Raw genomic sequence first — 19,872 nt, forward strand, 5'->3', positions numbered from 1 at the left:
CCACGCAATAAGTGTCGGCTTTGTAAGGGGAACAGACCTTTGTCGAGCTGCAGTTTAGCGGCTAATAACGATATGTTAACAACCAATGCGTTGAACTAATAACCTTAGATGCTCTGAAAGAAAACAAACCGAACAATACTACATGAAATTTCAACCCAGGCATAATGCGTCCACAAGAATGATCGGATGTTGTCACGGTTGAGTAAGCAAACTAACCATACATCTTCGTGCAAAATATGCTAATACGCCAGTTTTGAATAATATTTTGAAGCATTATTTATGTCTCTCATGCATGTAAATAAACCTGTATGTGTTGTGCATAATTGCCGGGACATGACACGCCTGGGGGCGTATTACAGCTCGCCAGTGACGTCAAATGACGTGTAGACATGAGTTCTCCTGGCCGGAGAATAATATCGTGGATCTACTTCACACATAAATCCTACTCGGAGGAAAGCCCGGAGCGATGGCGGGATAAGGACTTACACCACTGACGACCACGAGCACCGTGGCGACAAACGATGACGAATCTGGAGCATTCAAAAGTTACAAAGCCAACTGTAGCATCTATTACATCAATGTACGTGACCTTTAACCTCGAGCTGACAGCTGTAGCTCAATGGTTAAAGCGTACGCTTGTCCTGCTGAAGACCCAGGTTCGATTCCCCACATGGCGTTAGTGTGTGAGGCCCGTTTCTTGAGCAACCCGCCTTCATATTGCTGGAATATTGCATAAGCAGCTTAAAAATATAATCTCACTCACTATAGGGTTGAGTGTTGCTCTGCAGACCCGTAGGGGTTCCACCGACGCCATCCCGTTTCGAACCAGGGGAATATTAGGTATGCTGGCTAGGATATCGACGCACCCCTCGTAAACAGTAGAGTATGTTGGTGAGCGATTGAGAGATCTCTGCACTATTGAGATGAGCACAAAACAGAAACCTAAGGTTTATAGTACGGGACTCTTGTAGTGAGCGAGTGAGTTTAGTTTTACGCCGCACTCGGCAATGTCAGACTCGCTGACTTGTTTGGCTAATGTTATCTCATCCCAACGGCGTTAAAGCGATGCTCATGATGTTAAACACTGGACTGTCTGGTCCAGACCGCCGCCAAACAGCAAAATATAGCTGAGTGCGGCGTCAAACAACAAACAGTCTGACCTAAACATGAGATGGGTACTGGAACAGAGGAAAAAGAGCGCGGCGTCAAACAACAACCCAATCAACCAAGCCAAAGAAACAAATATACCCAACATAGCCCGTGCAAGTCTAGAATATATGGCACGTGCAGATTTACCTCAGTTTAAAACATCTCTGGGATTCATTTTATTGTATTGTATTGTATTACTACTATTTAAGAGCAGTCTTTTTCTGTAAAATATGCTCATTTCAGAGCACTCATCTCAGTGCGAAATACACCACGGAGCACATCCATCACAGTCACATAAAGTGTGTCGTCTGTTTTCTGTGTTTTTCACGATTTTCATGAACTCCACGTGCGTGATCACTTGCTGGTGTTCTTGGGATCCGCAACTGTCAGTCTTGAATTAATTCGACACCATGCAGGTTTCACAGATAATCGGCATTATGTAGATCTACCCTATCTCACGTTTCTTTGATGCCGTAGCAACTACAGAACACAGGGCATATAGGCAAGGTAAAATGTTTCTGACTTTTAACATAGCCTTCTGAGGAAAGAGTTCCTTCCGTTTCCCCCTTCCGTTTTCTTTCCTCCGCAGATCATCTGCAGGTAACTCTATGTAGTTCGACCCGATATTGTCCTTAATTTTTGGGGTTTTAGTTATTTTTGTGAGTCCTCTAGTGATTGTTGTGCTGTGTTACGTTTTGTTAATAATTCCAGTATTTATTAATTTAGGAATATGGTAACACTTGCTCCCGTATCCCACCTAAATTTTAACGATGGAAACAGTATCTTTGCGTGGCAGTTTAAAAAGTTGGACATATCTTTAGTTGTGTTCAGATAAAAGTAGGGAAATATGTTAAAATATCCTTATCAGGTGAGGAATATATATTCAGTTGATATGATTTGATTAGCATCAAATTTAAGTAGGGATACGGGCTAAAGTCTTTCCCTCATCAGGGCGTCATGGGATGTGAGGACGGTGGGGTAGCCTAGTGGTTAAAGCAGGGAGCCTATACAGAACGGGAGAAGAAACTCCTCGAAAAGCCGCTGAACGTATGTCTCGGGTCGTTATGTAACCAGTGTAGCCAGTATGGTGGCAGCGTAGTATTTAAGATTGAGCCCGGTTTATTTTCAACAGTTGATTAAGTTCGCTGAGTGTTGTAACAACTGAAATCCAACATGTAGAAGATAGGTTAACTATTTTGTCACTTCAGTTTAAGTCAAATAATTGGTATTGTGTCCGTATTAGGACAGTAGATTTGTAGTAAAGTATGTTATAGCTCACTGGCTTCTATTCTCGATTCAACGCAAAGATAGACTAAATTGTGCAGATAAAAAACTTCTTTCACACATTCGTTTAGTTTTTAGAAGGAGAACATACCTTTAGTTGAAAGGTATTTACAAGTAATAGTGACAGTTTTATGACTTAAAAAATTGTTAGGGTGTAATTGAGGTGTGTGAAAAATATGACATTTCGCCACTGAAATACTATACGCCGTTGTTTTAGTATTCCTATTTACTTCCTCAAAAACATCTTTTCCATACACCTTTAATTCATATGAGGGGAATATACTATCAGGTGAAATGTGTTTGCAAGTAATAGTGATAGTTCCATAATCTAAAAGAAAAAATTAGGGTGTATTTGAGGTGTGTGAAAAATGACATGTTGCCGATCTGATCTGATTCGCCATTGATGCTTAAGGGTTATAGTCCCATAACTTCTTTCTTTCTTGTTGATCTTATTATTTGATAAAACTGGAAAGGTGTTTAGATGGAAAGGTGTTTAGATGGAAAGGTGTTTAGATGGAAAGGTGTTTAGAACACTTTGTGGGAGTTTTACACTTTATTTTTGAGGGCAGTGTGACAATGTCAGTTAACATTTTGTTAATGTCCATTCCATTCCCCACATGCAATAAGATATCTGAATTAATTATTAATGTAAACAAAAATGTTTCGAAGTAGATTTTTTGAAAGGACAGCTGATGTTAACACGTGTTCTCGCGATACTTTTGCGTTGTTCTTTAACATGTTTTGGGAGGGAAGGCCGCGGTGTATCATTTATTCTTTCATTCATTCACATACGTACTTCTTTTATTCTTTTTCTTTACTTCATTCATTCACATAGTTCTTGCTCTTAATTCTTACTATAATTCATTCATTCATTCATTCATTCATTGTAAAATTCCGACTGATACATTAAACTGGCTGAAGTTCTGTTAAACCTGGGATAATCTACAACGTATATACTCTATATAGTCTCCCTGGTTAAACACAACTGAAGTTGCACTAGGAAGGAGCCGAGTCACTGTGTGCGCTGGAGCATGACGAGGCACACGTTAATTAGTACAAATGATAAAGCAAGCGAGTAACCTATCCCTGTTGTAGAGTATCCTAGGTTAAAGCGTTCGCTCGTCACGCCGAAGACCCGGGTTCGCTTCCCCACATGGCTACAATGTGTGAAGCCCATCTTCTCCGTGATATTGCTGGAATATTGCTAAAAAGAGGCGTAAAATTAAATTCACTCACTCATGGGATGTGAGCTTGTTAAGTGATGACAGTTAGGGACCCATGCTTGTCTAACTGATTACTATCGATTACGAGGGATTCTGTAACAGGCACGAGATCATGATGAAGTATCATAATAATGGAACATCGATTACTGGCGAAAAATCAGTCAATGACTGTTCCCACATGGGTATAATGTGCGAACCAATTGCTGCCGACCACTGTCCCCCGCCGTGATGTTGCTGGAATATTGCTGAAGCGGCGTAAAATTCACTCACTCACTCACTCTCAGTGACAAACGCACGCTGGAGTATGGATCTGTATTTATGAAGATTTGACAATGACATGCCTGTACGAACATAGCAGAAGGGAGTACTTTGTTCTCTTTAATTTGGTCCATTATGTTGTGTAGGGATTTCAGGTAAGAATCGTTCCCCAGCAACCAATGCATCCTGTACTTTGCAAGAATATGGGCACTGTGATCAACGACTTGCCTTGTTTTAGTGGATGCTCGATCAAGTTAAATATCCCCCATATTGGGAAAATGCATTTGGGAACCGATGACATGTCAACCACGTCCCGTTGGTCGCCGCTTACGACGAGCATAGTCACCTTTTATGACAAGCATGGGTTGCTGAAGGCCTTTTCTACCCCGGGACCTTAACGGGTTGTTTGTCTTTGAGGTCTTGGCTTAAAGGTGCGCTTAACCAGTGTGCACTAATCGAGGGGCTTTACAGTCTCTGCCAATTTAAGGACTCTTAAATCACGCGAGGAACAAACTGTCCATAACCTAGTTTAATTGTTCTCCTTGTCGCTCCTGTAATCTCCTGCGGAGGAATAAAAGGATATATATACCTACTGCGATATACTGGGAACATCAATGCTGGACAGTGAGTGACATTGATTGCTTGTGCAGAACCTATTCTTAAGAGACCCTTACAAATAAATGTTATGACTGCGGTAAAAGAAATCCCAAATTTATATGTGACTTTGAGAGATTCCGTGTGAAGTAAGCTGTTCGTCAATTAATTACAATGGAAATCTGTGTAGATATTAACTTAAACAATAGATTTAATCACAAAACTTCATATATTATTGTCACCCTGCATGCCTATTCTCCGAAGAAATAAACGTGCAATACGTATTGTGTGGAAGGCGTGTTGCGATATATCGATATACCGGTAATACCGTGCAGTCCTGCTGACTTTGTACCATGACTACAAGCACATAGCTGACTCAAGTTGTGGGAAGAGTTGACACGAGTAACCTCTTTACCAAGAGAATGAGTATAACGTAAAAAGTAAAACACATTTATATACAGGACAAAAATAGTTAGGGATATTTGTAAATTTTGAAATTATGAAAAATGTATTTTTTCATTGACATATTGATAAAATGTAAGTCGTCAAAATAACAATATATACCTAACTTATTTTGTCCAGTATCTATACACCTTGTCTCTCCTGCAATGTATGTAGTGTGATGGCCTTTGAAGCGCGTTGTTCAATAGGCCTGTAGCCCTCGTTATGCTTAGTTTAGTTTATAAATATGTTAGTCTAGCGAAAGCTGAGAACCACCCGCAGGGACAAGCACCGATCAGGCTTGGTAGGGGGTCAAACCTTGTATGATATACGGGTCATTGGGTCACAGGGTAATGTACGTCTACTTGAGCATTGCATAATAGGCTTCCTACGTTAACTCCTAAATCTAGGAAATATAAGCTTCTCACCAATGCTGTTATGTCTGACGTGAAGAAAAGTAATACCTTAAATTTATAGTGTGCTGTGATGTAATGAAAAGAAAGAGCCTTAATTAATGCCAGTTTTTATACGAATAGGACTCAGGAATTTGCGAGCTGTAAATCCACGTTAATGTGTTATTGAAACAGAGTATTTCAGTTAAGAATTCTGTAAAGTATAAAAACACAAACCGCTGGAGATAAGCTGCGTATTTGCGTAAAGACCACAAACTAAATCGCCAATTAATTATGAGCTGCATGTGGAAAGAACATAAGTACAAGCTCAACCATATCTGAATAAAAGCGCTGCTTCTCTCTAATTGCTTATTTTTTTAAATGCCACATTTAGCAATATTGCATCTATACCACCCATCAGAACTGTAGACATACAAATGAAGATGGAAATATTGTCCAGCAAGGACGATTTCAATTTTGTGTGATGATTCAATACTTATACAATCAACTTATACATCAGTTCATATGTAAACATTACACTTAAAAAGTATGGAACAGTTTACAAAATCTAGCTTAGAACTGCGGTTTCATTTACACTAGGGCGTCTAAACTTTTGATGGGTAGTATACGTGAAAACGATCTGCAAACGATGGACTTCTGCGGAAATGAATAGTTCTGTGACTGCCAAAAGCATGCATCTACGCTTGAAAAATCAATGCCTTCTTTATAGTTTCAAAATTATGTGCGATAACATGCTCAGAACATAAGTTCTAGTACTTTCTGGGTTTGAGTCCTATGCTGAACCCAGGTTCCCAGAGCGTGGCCCCCCAGTCGACACCACACAAAGTCAGCCATCTAACCCACTCAGCCACAATGGGAGCCAGTGAGCCATGCCGATTTAACTCGTCAGGGTGAGTTTAGTTTTACGCCGCTTTAGCAACATTCTAGCAATATCACAACCAAGGACATCGGAAATGGGATTCACACATTGTACCCATACGAGTATTCGAACGCGGGCCTTCGACGTCACGAGCGGACGCTTTAACCATGAGGCTACCCCACCGCCCCTTGCGCTTGCCAGAGGAGTACACAAGGTGGTGGTTGTCCCATCTGACATTTTCTCGGAAGCTCCTCAAGTGGCTGAGTGGGTTAGATTGTTGATGAAACAGTTCAAGACATCTATATAATTATCACTTTTGTACTTCTTACCTATTTCTTTTTGTTTTTGTTTTTGTTTCAGAACTGGCCCGAACCACGATGGCTGCTACTCCAGTAAGTAGTAAGATTTTCCTAATGTTGTTGGGGTTACGGCAACCGATCACGCATGTAATAGTGAGGGATTCAATGAAACTTTAAATGAATGTCACGGTTATTACTCAAATTATTGTGTCAGTCTTGGTGGTGTGGGAATAGTCAGTAGTGTCTGCCTGCGTGCGTATTTTGTTATAGTTTAGTTAGTTTCTGTCCTCTCCGTGTACACGACAAGGTGACCAGGCAAATGCACCACCATATCAATGTTTTGGGTTTTTTCATTGCATGATAGCATCGTGTAAAGTTTTGCTGTTAGGTCTAAAAGGCCTGGAGCTTTGTGAGTGAGTTTAGGTTTATGACACTGTTAGCAATATTCCAGCAATATTACGGCGGATGACACCAGAAATCAGCTTCACACATTGTACCCACGTGGGGAATTGAACACAGGTACTCGATCTTGATGAGTGACGGTGGCATGTCTACCTGTCCAGGCCCTACATGTATTTGATTATTTAAAAAAATGTTTAAGCATTTTCTCTGAATGTACGTTACATCAGGCAAGATTGTAACCTATAGAGAAAACGTCAGTATTTTATGCCTCTAGCTTTGTAGTCAAGCTAAATATAAAAAGGACAACACTAAAAACCTTACAGCTAGTTACGTTGTTATTGTATACGGCTCTTATACTTTTCAGAAAAAACCCACTTTGAATGTCGGGTCTTGTGAGCTGGTGGCTAGTTTCAGAGAAATGGAAAACAGAGTGTGCGGAGACATTGACAAGTTCTTCACTAAACCTGAAATGGCATCATTGTCTGAGTATGAGAAGCTGAGGTTGAGAAACATGAGAAAGAACTACGAAATGATGGCCCTTCTAGGTAAGTCGCGGAGTTGGTACAGATTTGTCACAGATTTGTCACAACCCCTAGTGTACAGTACACAACCCTGTGCGCTTAAAAGAACCCACGAATCGGTTGATAGATGACCAGATGGTGGCCACCTGAATACGTGCATACACCTAGTTCCGGTTACACCAACGTGCAGTAGGCATGGACAAAGTACTTTGAGTCCCAGTACACCCAGCTGTGAATGAGTATATTGTAAAGGTGTCAAAGCCATATGAACTCGGTGCGTGTAGTAGGCTGCAAGAGTTGCATGATCCCCAGTGAAATACGATGTGCCGTTGAGATGGACATCGAATGATCGAGGGAAAAAAAAAGACCCTTTGAGCAGTAAAACTATATATGAGCGTTACATGCAAATGTTAGTGTAATAATAATAATTAGGGAAGTTGTAAGTTCATGGGCGTCAATTCTTAAAGTAGTAATACCAGTGAACATCGAAAGTCAATGTTGAAAATGAGTCAGGGTCGTTTTCGAGTTGCGGTCGCACTGTGTAAGTGAGCCCAGTTTAAGCCTTGTGGACGAATTCATAGAGCTGTGGCGTGTAGATAATGGCGATACTTTATCTGATGATAAATATATGTTTACTTTTTTATATCTCGGTATGTTTCGTTGATTTTCTTCTTTTTTTTCAATAGAAACTGGCGGTTGTGTAAAGATTTACAGTTACCATCCATCAAAATACTGCTTTTCCGAAAGAAAATAACTATATACAGCATATCGTGATATCATGAAATGTCTGTATCGTCACACATCTGCTAATTATATTGTCAGTGTATCCTTCAGTTCACTGGAACATGTCATTGTATCCAGTAATATATTCGAATAAACTTAAAATCTTCAAGAGTTAAGAGAACAAATTAAGTGAAATCCCGACAGTTGGTGTAGTGACATTACTTTCAAGGGGGCTGCAAGTGTTCTTAATGTTTTTAAAGTTATCTCCCTTTGTTAATAAATGCGTACCCAACTGCTAATATTTAAATACCCGGGAAACTAAGACACTGAGTGAAATAAGCCATGTTTCCTCTTTGAAGGAATGCCAGTAATGAAGCCAGATTTCATGAAGACTCCTAAGGTGGAAAAGAAAAGGAAAACGTTGAAGCCAGTGATGAAAGACGACGATTTTAGTTCCGTTTCCATTCATGCTGACGAGGTGTCGGAACATCGTGCTACTGTTAGAAGGAGTGTTCGAGGTAAGAAAGGGACGAGTTTCCAATTTATTATCTCCCGCCCTGACGTATGAAGTGGAACCGTTGACCTGATTCTTTTCATGTTTGGTACCAAGGTTCATCATAGTGTGAGAGGTTCCAGTCAGATTTGGTAACCTTGACGTTCATTTCAAGGTCACAAAGGGAATTTAACTCGTGCCGTTCAAAGGACGAGATGCTACCTGAATGTCAAAACGCTTCAGTACGTGTCTATTTTAGCAACATGACTTGTATAGGAGGGACGGAATATTATGTTTCCATGGTTGCAACGGTTGACATGGACCATTCATGACTAGCATAACATCAAAATCCATATGAACTGACTTGTTTTTCCAAAACATATTTATTCACATTCATTGAAATATTTCAGACCTAGAAACACTGAAAATACATTTTTTAACACTCCCCCCCCCCCCCCCTAAAAAAAGAAGAAGAGAGGAATATGACTGAACTTAAACAGCAGTGAGTTAATTTTGACAATTTCTTTCAATCCAGGACCCGTGAAGGTCCGGGGTAGAATGGGCTTTCAGCAACCTATGCTTGCCATAAAAGGCGACTGACTATGCTTGTCGTAAGAGGCGAACTACGGGATGGGGTGGTCAGGCTCGCTGACATTGACACGTGTCATCGGATCCCACTTGCGCAGATCGATGCTCATGTTGTTGATCACTGGATTGTTTGGTCCAGACCCGCTTATTTGCAGACCTCCGCCTTATAGCTGGAATATTGCTGAGTGCAGCGTAAAACTCAACTCAACTCACTCTCTCTTTCAATCCAGTGTCTTCACTACGATGAGAGAACAACCAAAATTTAGCAGATTTGTCATCAGCCTTGTAGGGTTATGGCATCCAAGACCGATGAAACATGTTACCTGTGATAACATGTACAGTTATAAAAACGGACAACAGTTAAAGACAGTTAAAGAATATTGCTAACAATATAATCAAGCGCCGTAGCATCTACTCTCATCATGACAAATGGAAGATAGAACTTGGCGTGCAGTCTTATTGGACGACCAGCCATTTAACCGTGTGGTCATCGAGTGTCAAGATCATGTATACTGGACAAATAAGATAGGGATATTGGTGTTTTTATGATTAATATTTTATGAGTGTGTCAGTGAGTAGATAGATCATTATTCATAATTTCACATTTTACATATACCCCCAACTACAGATCATGGTTTGGACCAGGGGAGCTAATCAAGTAAATCCTGAAACACACACTGTCACTATGTACACGGAGCAATTCGAAGGACGGTGATATACGGCTAGAAAACTGACATGTGTTTAGTATGAGTAGACAAGTATATTTTTGTGACCTTCACGTTGTTATCAAGTAATGGAGACACTTTGAAGATATCAGCATGTAAACCCTATGTTAAGCTTGGCAGCGAGCTATCTCAAGAAGCGTTCACCGCTGGATTTTCTTCATAAACAAGGCCAATTAAGTTTCTTGAAGTTTCATCTAGGGAAGGCACAGGGCCCAGTTTCACGTTATTTCCAAAGGTCATGACACTTTGAAGATTTCAGCATGTAAACCTTGATGTTAAGCTTGTCAGCGAGATATCTCGAGAACCATTCACTGGATTTTTTGCTCGTATTTGAGACAGGGCCCAATTGATATTGGTGACTATCACCTATTGTTCAAGGTCACAACGACACATTGATATTTCAGTTTGTTAGCCTACAAGTTCACCTTGTCAGCGAGATGCTCACAAACGATTCACAGTATTTTATTCATATTTGACCCAAAACGTCATCCTGGGAAGGTGCATGTTGACTGATTATGTTTTTGTTGACATTAATCTTACATAATCTTAAACTACAACCTTCAGTTTCATTACTTTTTAAGTTTGATAATTTGCACCTGGGGATTATGTCACTTTAATGACAATGCTTGTATTTATTATGAATTGATGTTTTGTTTATTTTACGCTGTTTTGGGAAATGTTTTGTATAAAAAAAATGTGTTGTATTTAGACTGAAGGGCCGTGCGTATGAACAGAAACGTATCCCGGACAAAATCAGATTACAGAGACGTGGCACAATTCCACATTTCTACCCAGATACCCGTTATGGTAATTGCTGATACCGAATTTGTAATAAAGGGAACAGACCAGACCTGGAAAAGTCAAAAGGGCAGAAACTGCAGTGCAAAATACTGGATGTTCGGATGCAGACTTGCCGCTTCTTTGTGTTCATGCATTTACTTGATCTGGGTTTTCAAGATTCTTGTCAGATATTGAAAGAGACTGGAACTACTTCAACTTTTTTGAGAGGCATATTAGAAGGAAAACCAAGTTCTATGGATAGTCAACCTCTTTAAAGGTCACGTGCAACGTAAAACCCAACTATGCAGATTCTGATACCTTTCGGTATGCACTTACGAAACAAATCATCAAAATGCCAGTTCAACCTATGACATTGATAAAAACGCGATAAAAAAGCCCGCGAAATTGGAGTACAAACGATTCAGTAAGTTTCCCCCAGCGCTTGGGGAAAAAGTGGTTTCAACAGCTATACTGCGCTGCGCTCGTGACGCATGCGCAGTGAATAGGTTCTGAGAGCGCGAAACAGCGTATCGGCAAATAAACCAATGGCCAATGACAAAGCGTCGTTACACATGCACACCCACCGGCTCTGACTGGGTTCGGTATCGCGACTGCTTCGTTTCGAGGGAGATGAACCAAAGTATACAATTTTGCACTTTTGAAACGTTGCTGTCAGTGCTTTGAAGAAGTTGACTATCCATAGAAAAGACAAATTTCCATTTACATGTAATCAGTTGATACGGATGCGGTTTTGGGGTGGCAGAATATGGATTGTCTGTCGTTTCCGTTACCAGGTAGGTTTCTGTATTGTAACTCCACAGAAACAAACCTGAAGAACATATATGCAGCACCTGTGCAGACAAAGACCTCTTTTACCACCAGTCGACATGCTGACTGTCGCAACCGTCAATCAAGCAAATCAGCTATCAAAGGAATATCTTGACTTGGATATGGATACAATCTCCCTTGATGCATGGAATCTGCCATCCGCAGTAACAACCTGAGTGTATGACTTTCTGGAAGCACAACACGACTTACTCTGTGTTTCTGCAGTGTATGAAGGAAGCCCCAAACCCGGCAAGACATCAGGGCTAGTAAACTCAAAATGTTAAAAGTCCAAAAAGGTGCTATCCAGACCAGATCTGGTGAATTTACCCATCTAAACATCCAAAACAGTTACCAGACCAACGGACTGGCCAGCTGTAAATTTAGACCATTCGTGAGAACTCTCGCGGACGGTCGGACGGGCCTTATTTCATACACACGTTTAAATCGACCGCCGCCTTTTAGCTGGAATATTGCTATGTGCGGCTTAAAGCTAAACTCACTCACTTACTCTGTGTTCTGATGTGAACAGTATTCTCGTGGTAATGGTGATACTCATAATCCCTGCTCGGTAGAGTAGCTTAACGGTTAAACCGATCACTCGTCCCGCTGAATACCCGGGTTCGATTCCCCTCATGGCTACAATGTGTGACGGCCATTTCTGGTCTCTCCCGCCGTAAAATTGCTGGAATATTGCTAGATACGGCATAAACCTACACTCCCTCATGCACTCACAATCGTTTGCTGTATTTCAGCATCGAAGCCGCCTGAGTCATATGAAGCATCAACATCAAACTGTACAACCAGACTGAGACTGAAGAAGAATGAAATGCACTCAGTATCCAAGGTAACATCCAACATAACTGAGTATCATGATTATGGAAGTATCTTGAAATGAATCCTTTTATTATAGGCTTATCCACCGGTGAAGTTCCGAGATTGAATAGGCCTTCAGCAACCCATGCTTGTCATAAGAGGCGGCTAACGGGGATCGGGTGGTCATGTCATCGGTTCCCATTTGTGCAGATTGATGCTCATGCTTTGACCACTGGATTGTCAGGTCCGATTATTTACAGATTGGAATACTGCTGAGTGCAGCGTAAAACTAAACTAAACTCACTCACTAGGATTATCGACTGAATCTGCGAGTCTCAACTGAAAGACCTGTATATACAACTGAAATTTTGCTAAGAAACCAAACTTATGATGACTATTTTGACCCGTAGCAAATCTGCCTGAGACTCCATGATTAAGGGGGGAAATGTAACAGCTGATTTGATTAATGTTTTTATGTAACACACACTTTCCTTGTGTAAACAGCTTTATTTTTTCAATCTTATATGACCTTTCTAATCAAATAGACCCAGGTAGTTAGGGGTTAGAAATGGTCTTCAGTTACTATTGCAATTGGGTGACGAGGTTCACAGACTTGACACAGGTCATTGTGTGGATGCTGATGCTGTTGATCTCTGTATTGTTTGGTTCAGACTTGATTATTTACAAATGGCCAACGAACTAATCCAGTGTATTCCTGAAGTGTTCAGTTGAGATTCGTTGTGTATGATCAAATATATATAGTGTATTTGAGTAGATAGCTGCTTGTGTGAATCATTTTCAGGTGACTGAAACAGACTCATGTGAAGAAAATCTTTTTCTGATGAGATGTAAGCGACCCCAGGCTAAAGACAAAGACACTGGTGTGCTGGCAGGTGATTGTTATAGTAAGTTTGTGAATAAGAGACATTAGATACCTATATGACTGGTCGTCTGTCCAATTGGTGCTGCCACACAAGCCATACCATATCGCAGCCTGAAAGAGAAAACAGGACAGGATTTTACTTCAGCTCACAAACATGTGGTCCTGGGAACCCCAAAGTATCAGTTTTAAGGGCCCCTACTGGCAATATGAAGGTCCTGTCTGGACTCCCCTTTGTTATGCTAAGTACATCTATGACCAACCATGAAGGTCTGGGGTAGAATAGGCCTTCAGCAACCCATGCTCTCCGTAAAAGGCGACTATGTTTGTCATAAGAGGCGAGTAACAGATCGGGTGGTCAGGTTCGCTGACTTGGTTGACACATGTCATCGGTTCCCATTTGCACAGATCGATGCCCATGCTGTTGATCACTGGATTGTCTGGTCCAGACCCGTTTATTTACAGACGTGATAATTTACAGACCGCCGCCATATAGCTGGAATATTGCTGAGTGCAGCGTAAAACTAAACTCACATCTGTGACCTGATGATCCCAGTAAGAATTTGGGCACCCCATGGTTGTTTTTAGAGGCGACTAACGGCATGCGGTGGTCACTGACTTGCTTGATGCATGTCATCGGATTACAGTTGTATAGATTGATGTTTTTGATGTCAATCACTGGATTGTCTCTCCCAGACTTGATTATTTACAGACTGCCGCCATATAGCTTGAACCTTGCCGAGTGCGGTGATAAAGAACAACCAAGTTCATCTGTCTCATCATATAGCTTTATATATAGCTTTAAAGTGGTGCTGATGCAATAACTCCCTTTAATACAAACACTTTCTTCACGGGTATGCGAGCACGTGACAGTTTCACTGTCATTGTTATGTAAATTAGTCATAATTTCGCTGCGGTTGTAATGAAACGAAGTAACGTGTTGTGACACCTCTTCCTAATTTATAAGCCAGAGGAACCTGATTGAAAAAGCTCAATATATTTTGCATTGTCCTAAGACCGTTTCCTTGCAATCAGTAGTCAAAAACAACAGTTACGCTGTTTTTTATATGAAAATAAATGAGTGATTGTGGCACAATTGTCACGAACATAACATTTTTTTAAGTCGGTAATATCATATTTTGATCATACTTTTTTAAATCAAACACTGATTTTCGACATTTTTCAAATTTCTTTCCAGCCAGGTACCCAAATGACAGCCGTGACCTGAGTCCAGCGACCTCTGTTGTGTTGTCAAGGATAAATCTGAAGGGAATACGTGGAGGTGAAAACCTGAAACCTTGGATAAGTGCAGACAATGAGAAGCTTGACTTCCATGCTTTTGCTAAGAAAACTAAAAGCAAGGCACAGAATAATAGCTATACTGTTTCAAAGGATAAGAAATGTGACAGAGGATATATAGTAACTAACAATCCCAAGAAACACAAACACAAACACAAAAAGACTAAAAGTGATATTGTATTTGATGGTGCAGAATGTGGAGTATCTGTAGTAGCAAGCAATCCCAAGAAACACAAAAACAAAAAGAGTAAAAGTGAAACAGGTGTGGAAGGTCCAGGATGTGGGGAATATGTAGTAGCTAGTAAGCCCAAGAAGCACAAACACAAAAGGAATAAAAGTGATACGGCTTTGGATGATACAAAATGCAAAGGGTCTGTAGTAACTAGCAATCCCAAGAAACGCAAAAGGAATAAAAGTGATACGGCTTTGGGTGATACAGAATACAAAGGGTCTGTAGTAACTAGCAATCCAAAGAAACACAAAAGGAATAAAAGTGATACGGCTTTGGGTGATACAGAATACAAAGGGTCTGTAGTAACTAGCAATCCCAAGAAACACAAAAGGAATAAAAGTGATACGGCTTTGGGTGATACAGAATACAAAGGGTCTGTAGTAACTAGCAATCCCAAGAAACACAAAAGGAATAAAAGTGATACGGCTTTGGGTGATACAGAATACAAAGGGTCTGTAGTAACTAGCAATCCAAAGAAACACAAAAGGAATAAAAGTGATACGGCTTTGGATGATACAGAATGCAAAGGGTCTGTAGTAACTAGTAAGCCCAAGAAGCACAAACACAAAAGGAGTAAAAGTGATACGGCTTTGGGTGATACAGAATGCAAAGGGTCTGTAGTAACTTGCAATCCCAAGAAACACAAAAGGAATAAAGGTGATACGGCTTTGGGTGATACAGAATGCAAAGGGGCTGTAGTAACTAGCAATCCCAAGAAACACAAAAGCAGTAAAAGTGATACAGCTTTAGACGACACAGAATGTAGAGAATCTGTATCAACTGACAAACACAAAAAGAGTAAAAGTGCTAATGCCTCAAAGGATACAAAATGTGGAGTAGGATCCCAAGTAACTTACAGTCTCGAGAAAGACAAGGAGAATGAAATTAATAATGTTGAAGAGGATACAGAAAGTGATGGCGGATCCATAGTAACTAGCAAACCCAAGCAACACAAGACAAAGAGGCATGTGTGTAAACAGTGTGGGAAAACCTTTACACGATCAAATTCTCTTATTATCCACACAAGAATTCATAGTGGAATAAAACCTTACAAATGTAGCCAGTGCGGTAGACCATTCACGGAATCTGGCTCTCTGCAAAGACACCTTCGGGGTCATAGCGGCATCAAGCCTCATCTGTGCAGCGTATGCGGGATAACATTCTCCCAGTCAATGGCTCTCACTATACACATGAGGTGTCACAGTGGTGACAAGCCTTTTGTGTGCAGAGTGTGCAACAGAAGATTTGCTCAGTCATGTGACCTGCAGACTCATATGGCACGTCACAATGGAACCAAAAAATATAAGTGTAAGCAGTGTGACAAAAGATTTACGCAATCAGGTAGTCTGATGAGACACGTAAGGAGTCACAGCGGCATCAAACCCTATGTGTGCAGTACGTGTGGGAAGACATTTGTAAGGGCAGATCACCTGCAACAACACACACTGCAGATTCATCCTTGCTAAAACTAAATAAATTATTCATTTATACAGTTAACTTGTTAAATTAAGTTTTTTTGTGATTGTACAATCATGAACATTCCCATGTTGATGTAAATCATTAAATTTTTGATATTTTTGCGAAAATTGCGAATGACGTGAGCCTAGTTTGTTTTGCTTCAAGTTAGAACTATACTCTAAGTCATGGACACCGCAGAACATAAAATTCACACAGTGGTGTAACCCCCAAAGGCATATATAGGGATCATGGTGAACATGGCAAACATGCCTACCAAGGTTGATGAAGCTGAAGTTTTGGGACATCCTCAAAGTCGCAGCCAAAGTAATGTCTCCACATCTGGGTCTGACGCCTAAGAGGCCCATTTATTTTAGGGATCATGCATGACGTGTGTACCAAGTTTGGTTAAGCTATCATGGAGAGTTTAGGAGATATACTTCGGATTAAGTCTGGTGGACGTATGGACTCCTTTCTATATCCCTGCAACTTTGTTGTTGAGGGGGATAATTTCATTGACATTTCTTGCAGCTGAAGAAAATGTGAAGATAATGCTCAGATATAACAATTTTATAATAATTAATATTGCTAGAATATTGCTAAAAGCGGTGTAAAACTAAATTCGGTCACTCATTATATTGCACTTTGGTTGAGGGGCCTTGGCAAACTGGCACAAGTGATATTACTGCATAACTTTATAAGTACATGTTCTATTTTGCATACCTCACTTTAATTAGCCATGAGTTCAAGAACAAAACATTCTTTCAAAACAAACTTGTAAATATTCAATTTCAATGAACTTCGTTATGAAGAGATATGGCTCGATTAACCAAAGCATGAAACTTCACTCAAAAGACTAAATGAGGCCAAGGTATTACAATCTTTATTTCTGCATAATACAAGTTAGTTAACAATGAAGCATGAGACTGGATAACCTTAGCTTGATTACAGTGTAAGAATTAACACCAAAACTTAACTGTACAATGAACAGTGAGTCGTTATCCATGAAGGTGTGTGCTTTATAATGACTGAAAGGGTAGCTGATAACTAATAATGGCTGGTAATTGATGAAGCACAACAAACTTCCTGATGCCTTTCTTCATGATAAGTCAAAAAACACGTGTAGCTACCAGATACAAGTTTTAGTTCCGAAGCTGTCCCACTAGAAGATCTAGACACACTGACTTGGCAACATGAGACTGCAGGATTATGTAATGTCACTGGAAGCTTTGGGGTACCGTATGCTAGAGTTTGATCCATATAAAACAAGGCACATATTGTAATAACGAATGAAAGCTGCGAACAATTTGAACAAACAAGTTTACTAATAAACTAACAAACACATAAAAATTATAACAGGTGTTGTTTGTGACTAATTTGCCACAACTATCCCACAAAATGTCACTTTAAAGATCGTTTTTGTTGGAGGTGAAGACCTCACCAGACGGATGAAATGGGATAGCAAGGCCCTCGGGAAGGACAGGGGTGAGAGGGGTAGTGTGTCTGCCTCAGTTCCGAGATCTATCTCCACAAAGTCAGTGTCAGGCACAATAACTTGGCAGGTGATGTTGACGGAAACAGGCGGGAACTGGGTCGGGGACAGACGTAGGTAGTGGGAAGGTTGGCCAGGGGTTCAGGGTGGAACACACAAGGACGCTAATAGAGAGAGAAGAGTGAACACAGAAATAACGAGACAATGGTGATATGATGGGTGTGTTGCATACTGCGAAAGGAAAGAGGGTAAGAATGCATTACTCCGAACAAGTCAGGCATTTAGGAGGCTTCGTTCAATATATTTATTAGGATTATTAACAGGGTTTAGTTTAGGCTAGGGTTACGGGCCTAATCAAATATGGTAGGTAGGTAGATGTCTGGTGTAATACTGGAAGCACTGGCCATAAAGGCCAAAACAAATACTGATTAACTTAGATTTTATTTCCCGACAGGAGCTGACACAACTTTCAGTTTCAATAATTTAGTTTTATTCCGTTTGTTTCTAAAACCCGTGACGCCTACTTGACGTGGGACGGGAGTGGCAGGTGAAACATGGTCTCTGTGCAGTATAGAAGTGATGAGAATACTTGAAATAAAGAATACGCTGTAAGTAATGGTTATGTACAAGAATTCCCTGTATAGGTACTGGAGGCATATTGTTGTGCATTTATTCCAATGTTTGTTTGATGTAGTTAAGAATATCGTGCATTTCGGGGGAAAACAGAATGTTTGTTACACATATCAGGATTCGCCTTTTAAAGTAAACCTCTAAAATCAGAATGATGTTTTCAACAGAAGGAACGCGTTTACTGTATCCAAGAAAATGTTTGGTTTGATTTGATCAACGAAACACTGTCACGGGTCTTTTCAAATGTGAAGAACAGAAGTGCTAACATCGTTAGATCTAGTAAACATATGCCAAACAAAGTCACAATACTGAGATCTGTTGGTACCTTGAACGTAACTGCTGGACGGTATGCTGAAAAACGCAAACGATCGTCAAATTCGAAGATAGATATTGACCAACAATGGCGAGATACAGCAGTTGTATACAAACAACCACAAGGGCGTCGTTTTGCTGAGATCTGTAGCTACGCGACGACCGGCACAATCGGAAGAGAGGCACTTGTTAAATCGGAGTGATGCCCACAAGCGTGCGTCGGACTATCAGGGAGAATAGAAGATGTGCTGTAGATTATCCCTTCGACTATATATTCAAGCTGGGTTGTTTACCAACAATTGGTAACTATAGTCCAAAAAGGAAATATTACTTGATGGACACCCGTGTAGGTCCGGGGTAGAATAGGCCTTCAGCAACTCATGCTTGCCATAAAAGGCGACTAACGAGATCAGGTGGCCAGGCTCGCTGACTTGGTTGACACGTCATCGGTTCCTCATTGCGCAGATCAATGCTCATCTTGTTAATCACTGGATTGTCTGGTCCAGACTCGATTATTTAGACCGCCGCCATATAGCTGGAATATTGCCGAGTGCGGCGTAAAACCAAACTCACTCACTTGATGAACCATACATAACGTGTATGAGTGCGTGCGATCGTGGGTGCGTGCGTATGTTTGATGATGGCGTTGACAAGGCTAAAGGGCCTTTATGGCTTCTGAAGAGCACTTTAGGCAACATTCTGCTGGACGTCTAAGAATCAAGTAACGAAAAGGGGAATTCGAAAACGGAACAAATACGTTCTCCCTCAGTATGATAATGTAATAGGGAAAGAGAGAAAGAAGCATCGTAGAATCAGTTTTTTAATTCAAATATAGCAGTAATATGGCATTTCATTTGTGTCCTGTGTTGCCCAAGACCAGGGAGATCATGCACCGCTGTCTCAAGTTAGATTTGAAGAAACCAATGGATTACTAACTCTCAGTTCGAAGTTCTTTATATCGCTAACTAATAATTTATTCAGAGTTGAATTACAATATCAATGTCCTCACTATAAAGTGAAAAGAGGAATGTGTTAAATTATAGAGTTTTGATTTATATATTCTTTCTGGAAATGTTCGGATGCGCTATACATTCATCACAACAGGTTAATGCCTATAGTTAATGGTCTTGTCGTTTGGATGGAAAACGTAGCCTACTAAAAGATGTTGAACTAATACCA

General features: G+C 40.5%; 2 protein-coding genes across 2 annotated transcripts; both read left to right on the forward strand.

The window, feature by feature from the left end:
- Positions 1 to 1,505: 1,505 nt before the first annotated feature.
- On the forward strand, positions 1,506 to 16,394 carry LOC137273790 (histone-lysine N-methyltransferase PRDM9-like). Its single transcript, XM_067806687.1, has 9 exons — positions 1,506 to 1,656; positions 6,582 to 6,613; positions 7,287 to 7,467; positions 8,526 to 8,684; positions 12,333 to 12,424; positions 13,196 to 13,298; positions 14,472 to 14,943; positions 15,099 to 15,383; positions 15,462 to 16,394. The coding sequence occupies exons 2-8, from the start codon at positions 6,599 to 6,601 to the stop codon at positions 15,112 to 15,114; spliced, it is 1,038 nt and encodes a 345-aa protein (XP_067662788.1). The 5' UTR covers positions 1,506 to 1,656; positions 6,582 to 6,598; the 3' UTR covers positions 15,115 to 15,383; positions 15,462 to 16,394.
- Positions 15,315 to 16,270, forward strand: LOC137275841 (zinc finger protein 239-like). The gene is made up of 2 exons (XM_067808194.1): positions 15,315 to 15,333; positions 15,486 to 16,270. The coding sequence occupies exons 1-2, from the start codon at positions 15,315 to 15,317 to the stop codon at positions 16,268 to 16,270; spliced, it is 804 nt and encodes a 267-aa protein (XP_067664295.1).
- Positions 16,395 to 19,872: the final 3,478 nt, after the last annotated feature.

This window comes from Haliotis asinina, chromosome 1 (assembly GCF_037392515.1).
Source record: "Haliotis asinina isolate JCU_RB_2024 chromosome 1, JCU_Hal_asi_v2, whole genome shotgun sequence".
Taxonomy (NCBI): Eukaryota; Metazoa; Mollusca; class Gastropoda; order Lepetellida; family Haliotidae; genus Haliotis; species Haliotis asinina.

Excerpts from the sequence above, each read along its gene's own strand:
- LOC137273790 (XM_067806687.1), top strand. Across the intron at positions 7,468-8,525 it reads CGAAATGATGGCCCTTCTAG|GAATGCCAGTAATGAAGCCA; the intron begins GTAAGTCGCGGA and ends TCCTCTTTGAAG. Across the intron at positions 13,299-14,471 it reads GCTGGCAGGTGATTGTTATA|CCAGGTACCCAAATGACAGC; the intron begins GTAAGTTTGTGA and ends ATTTCTTTCCAG.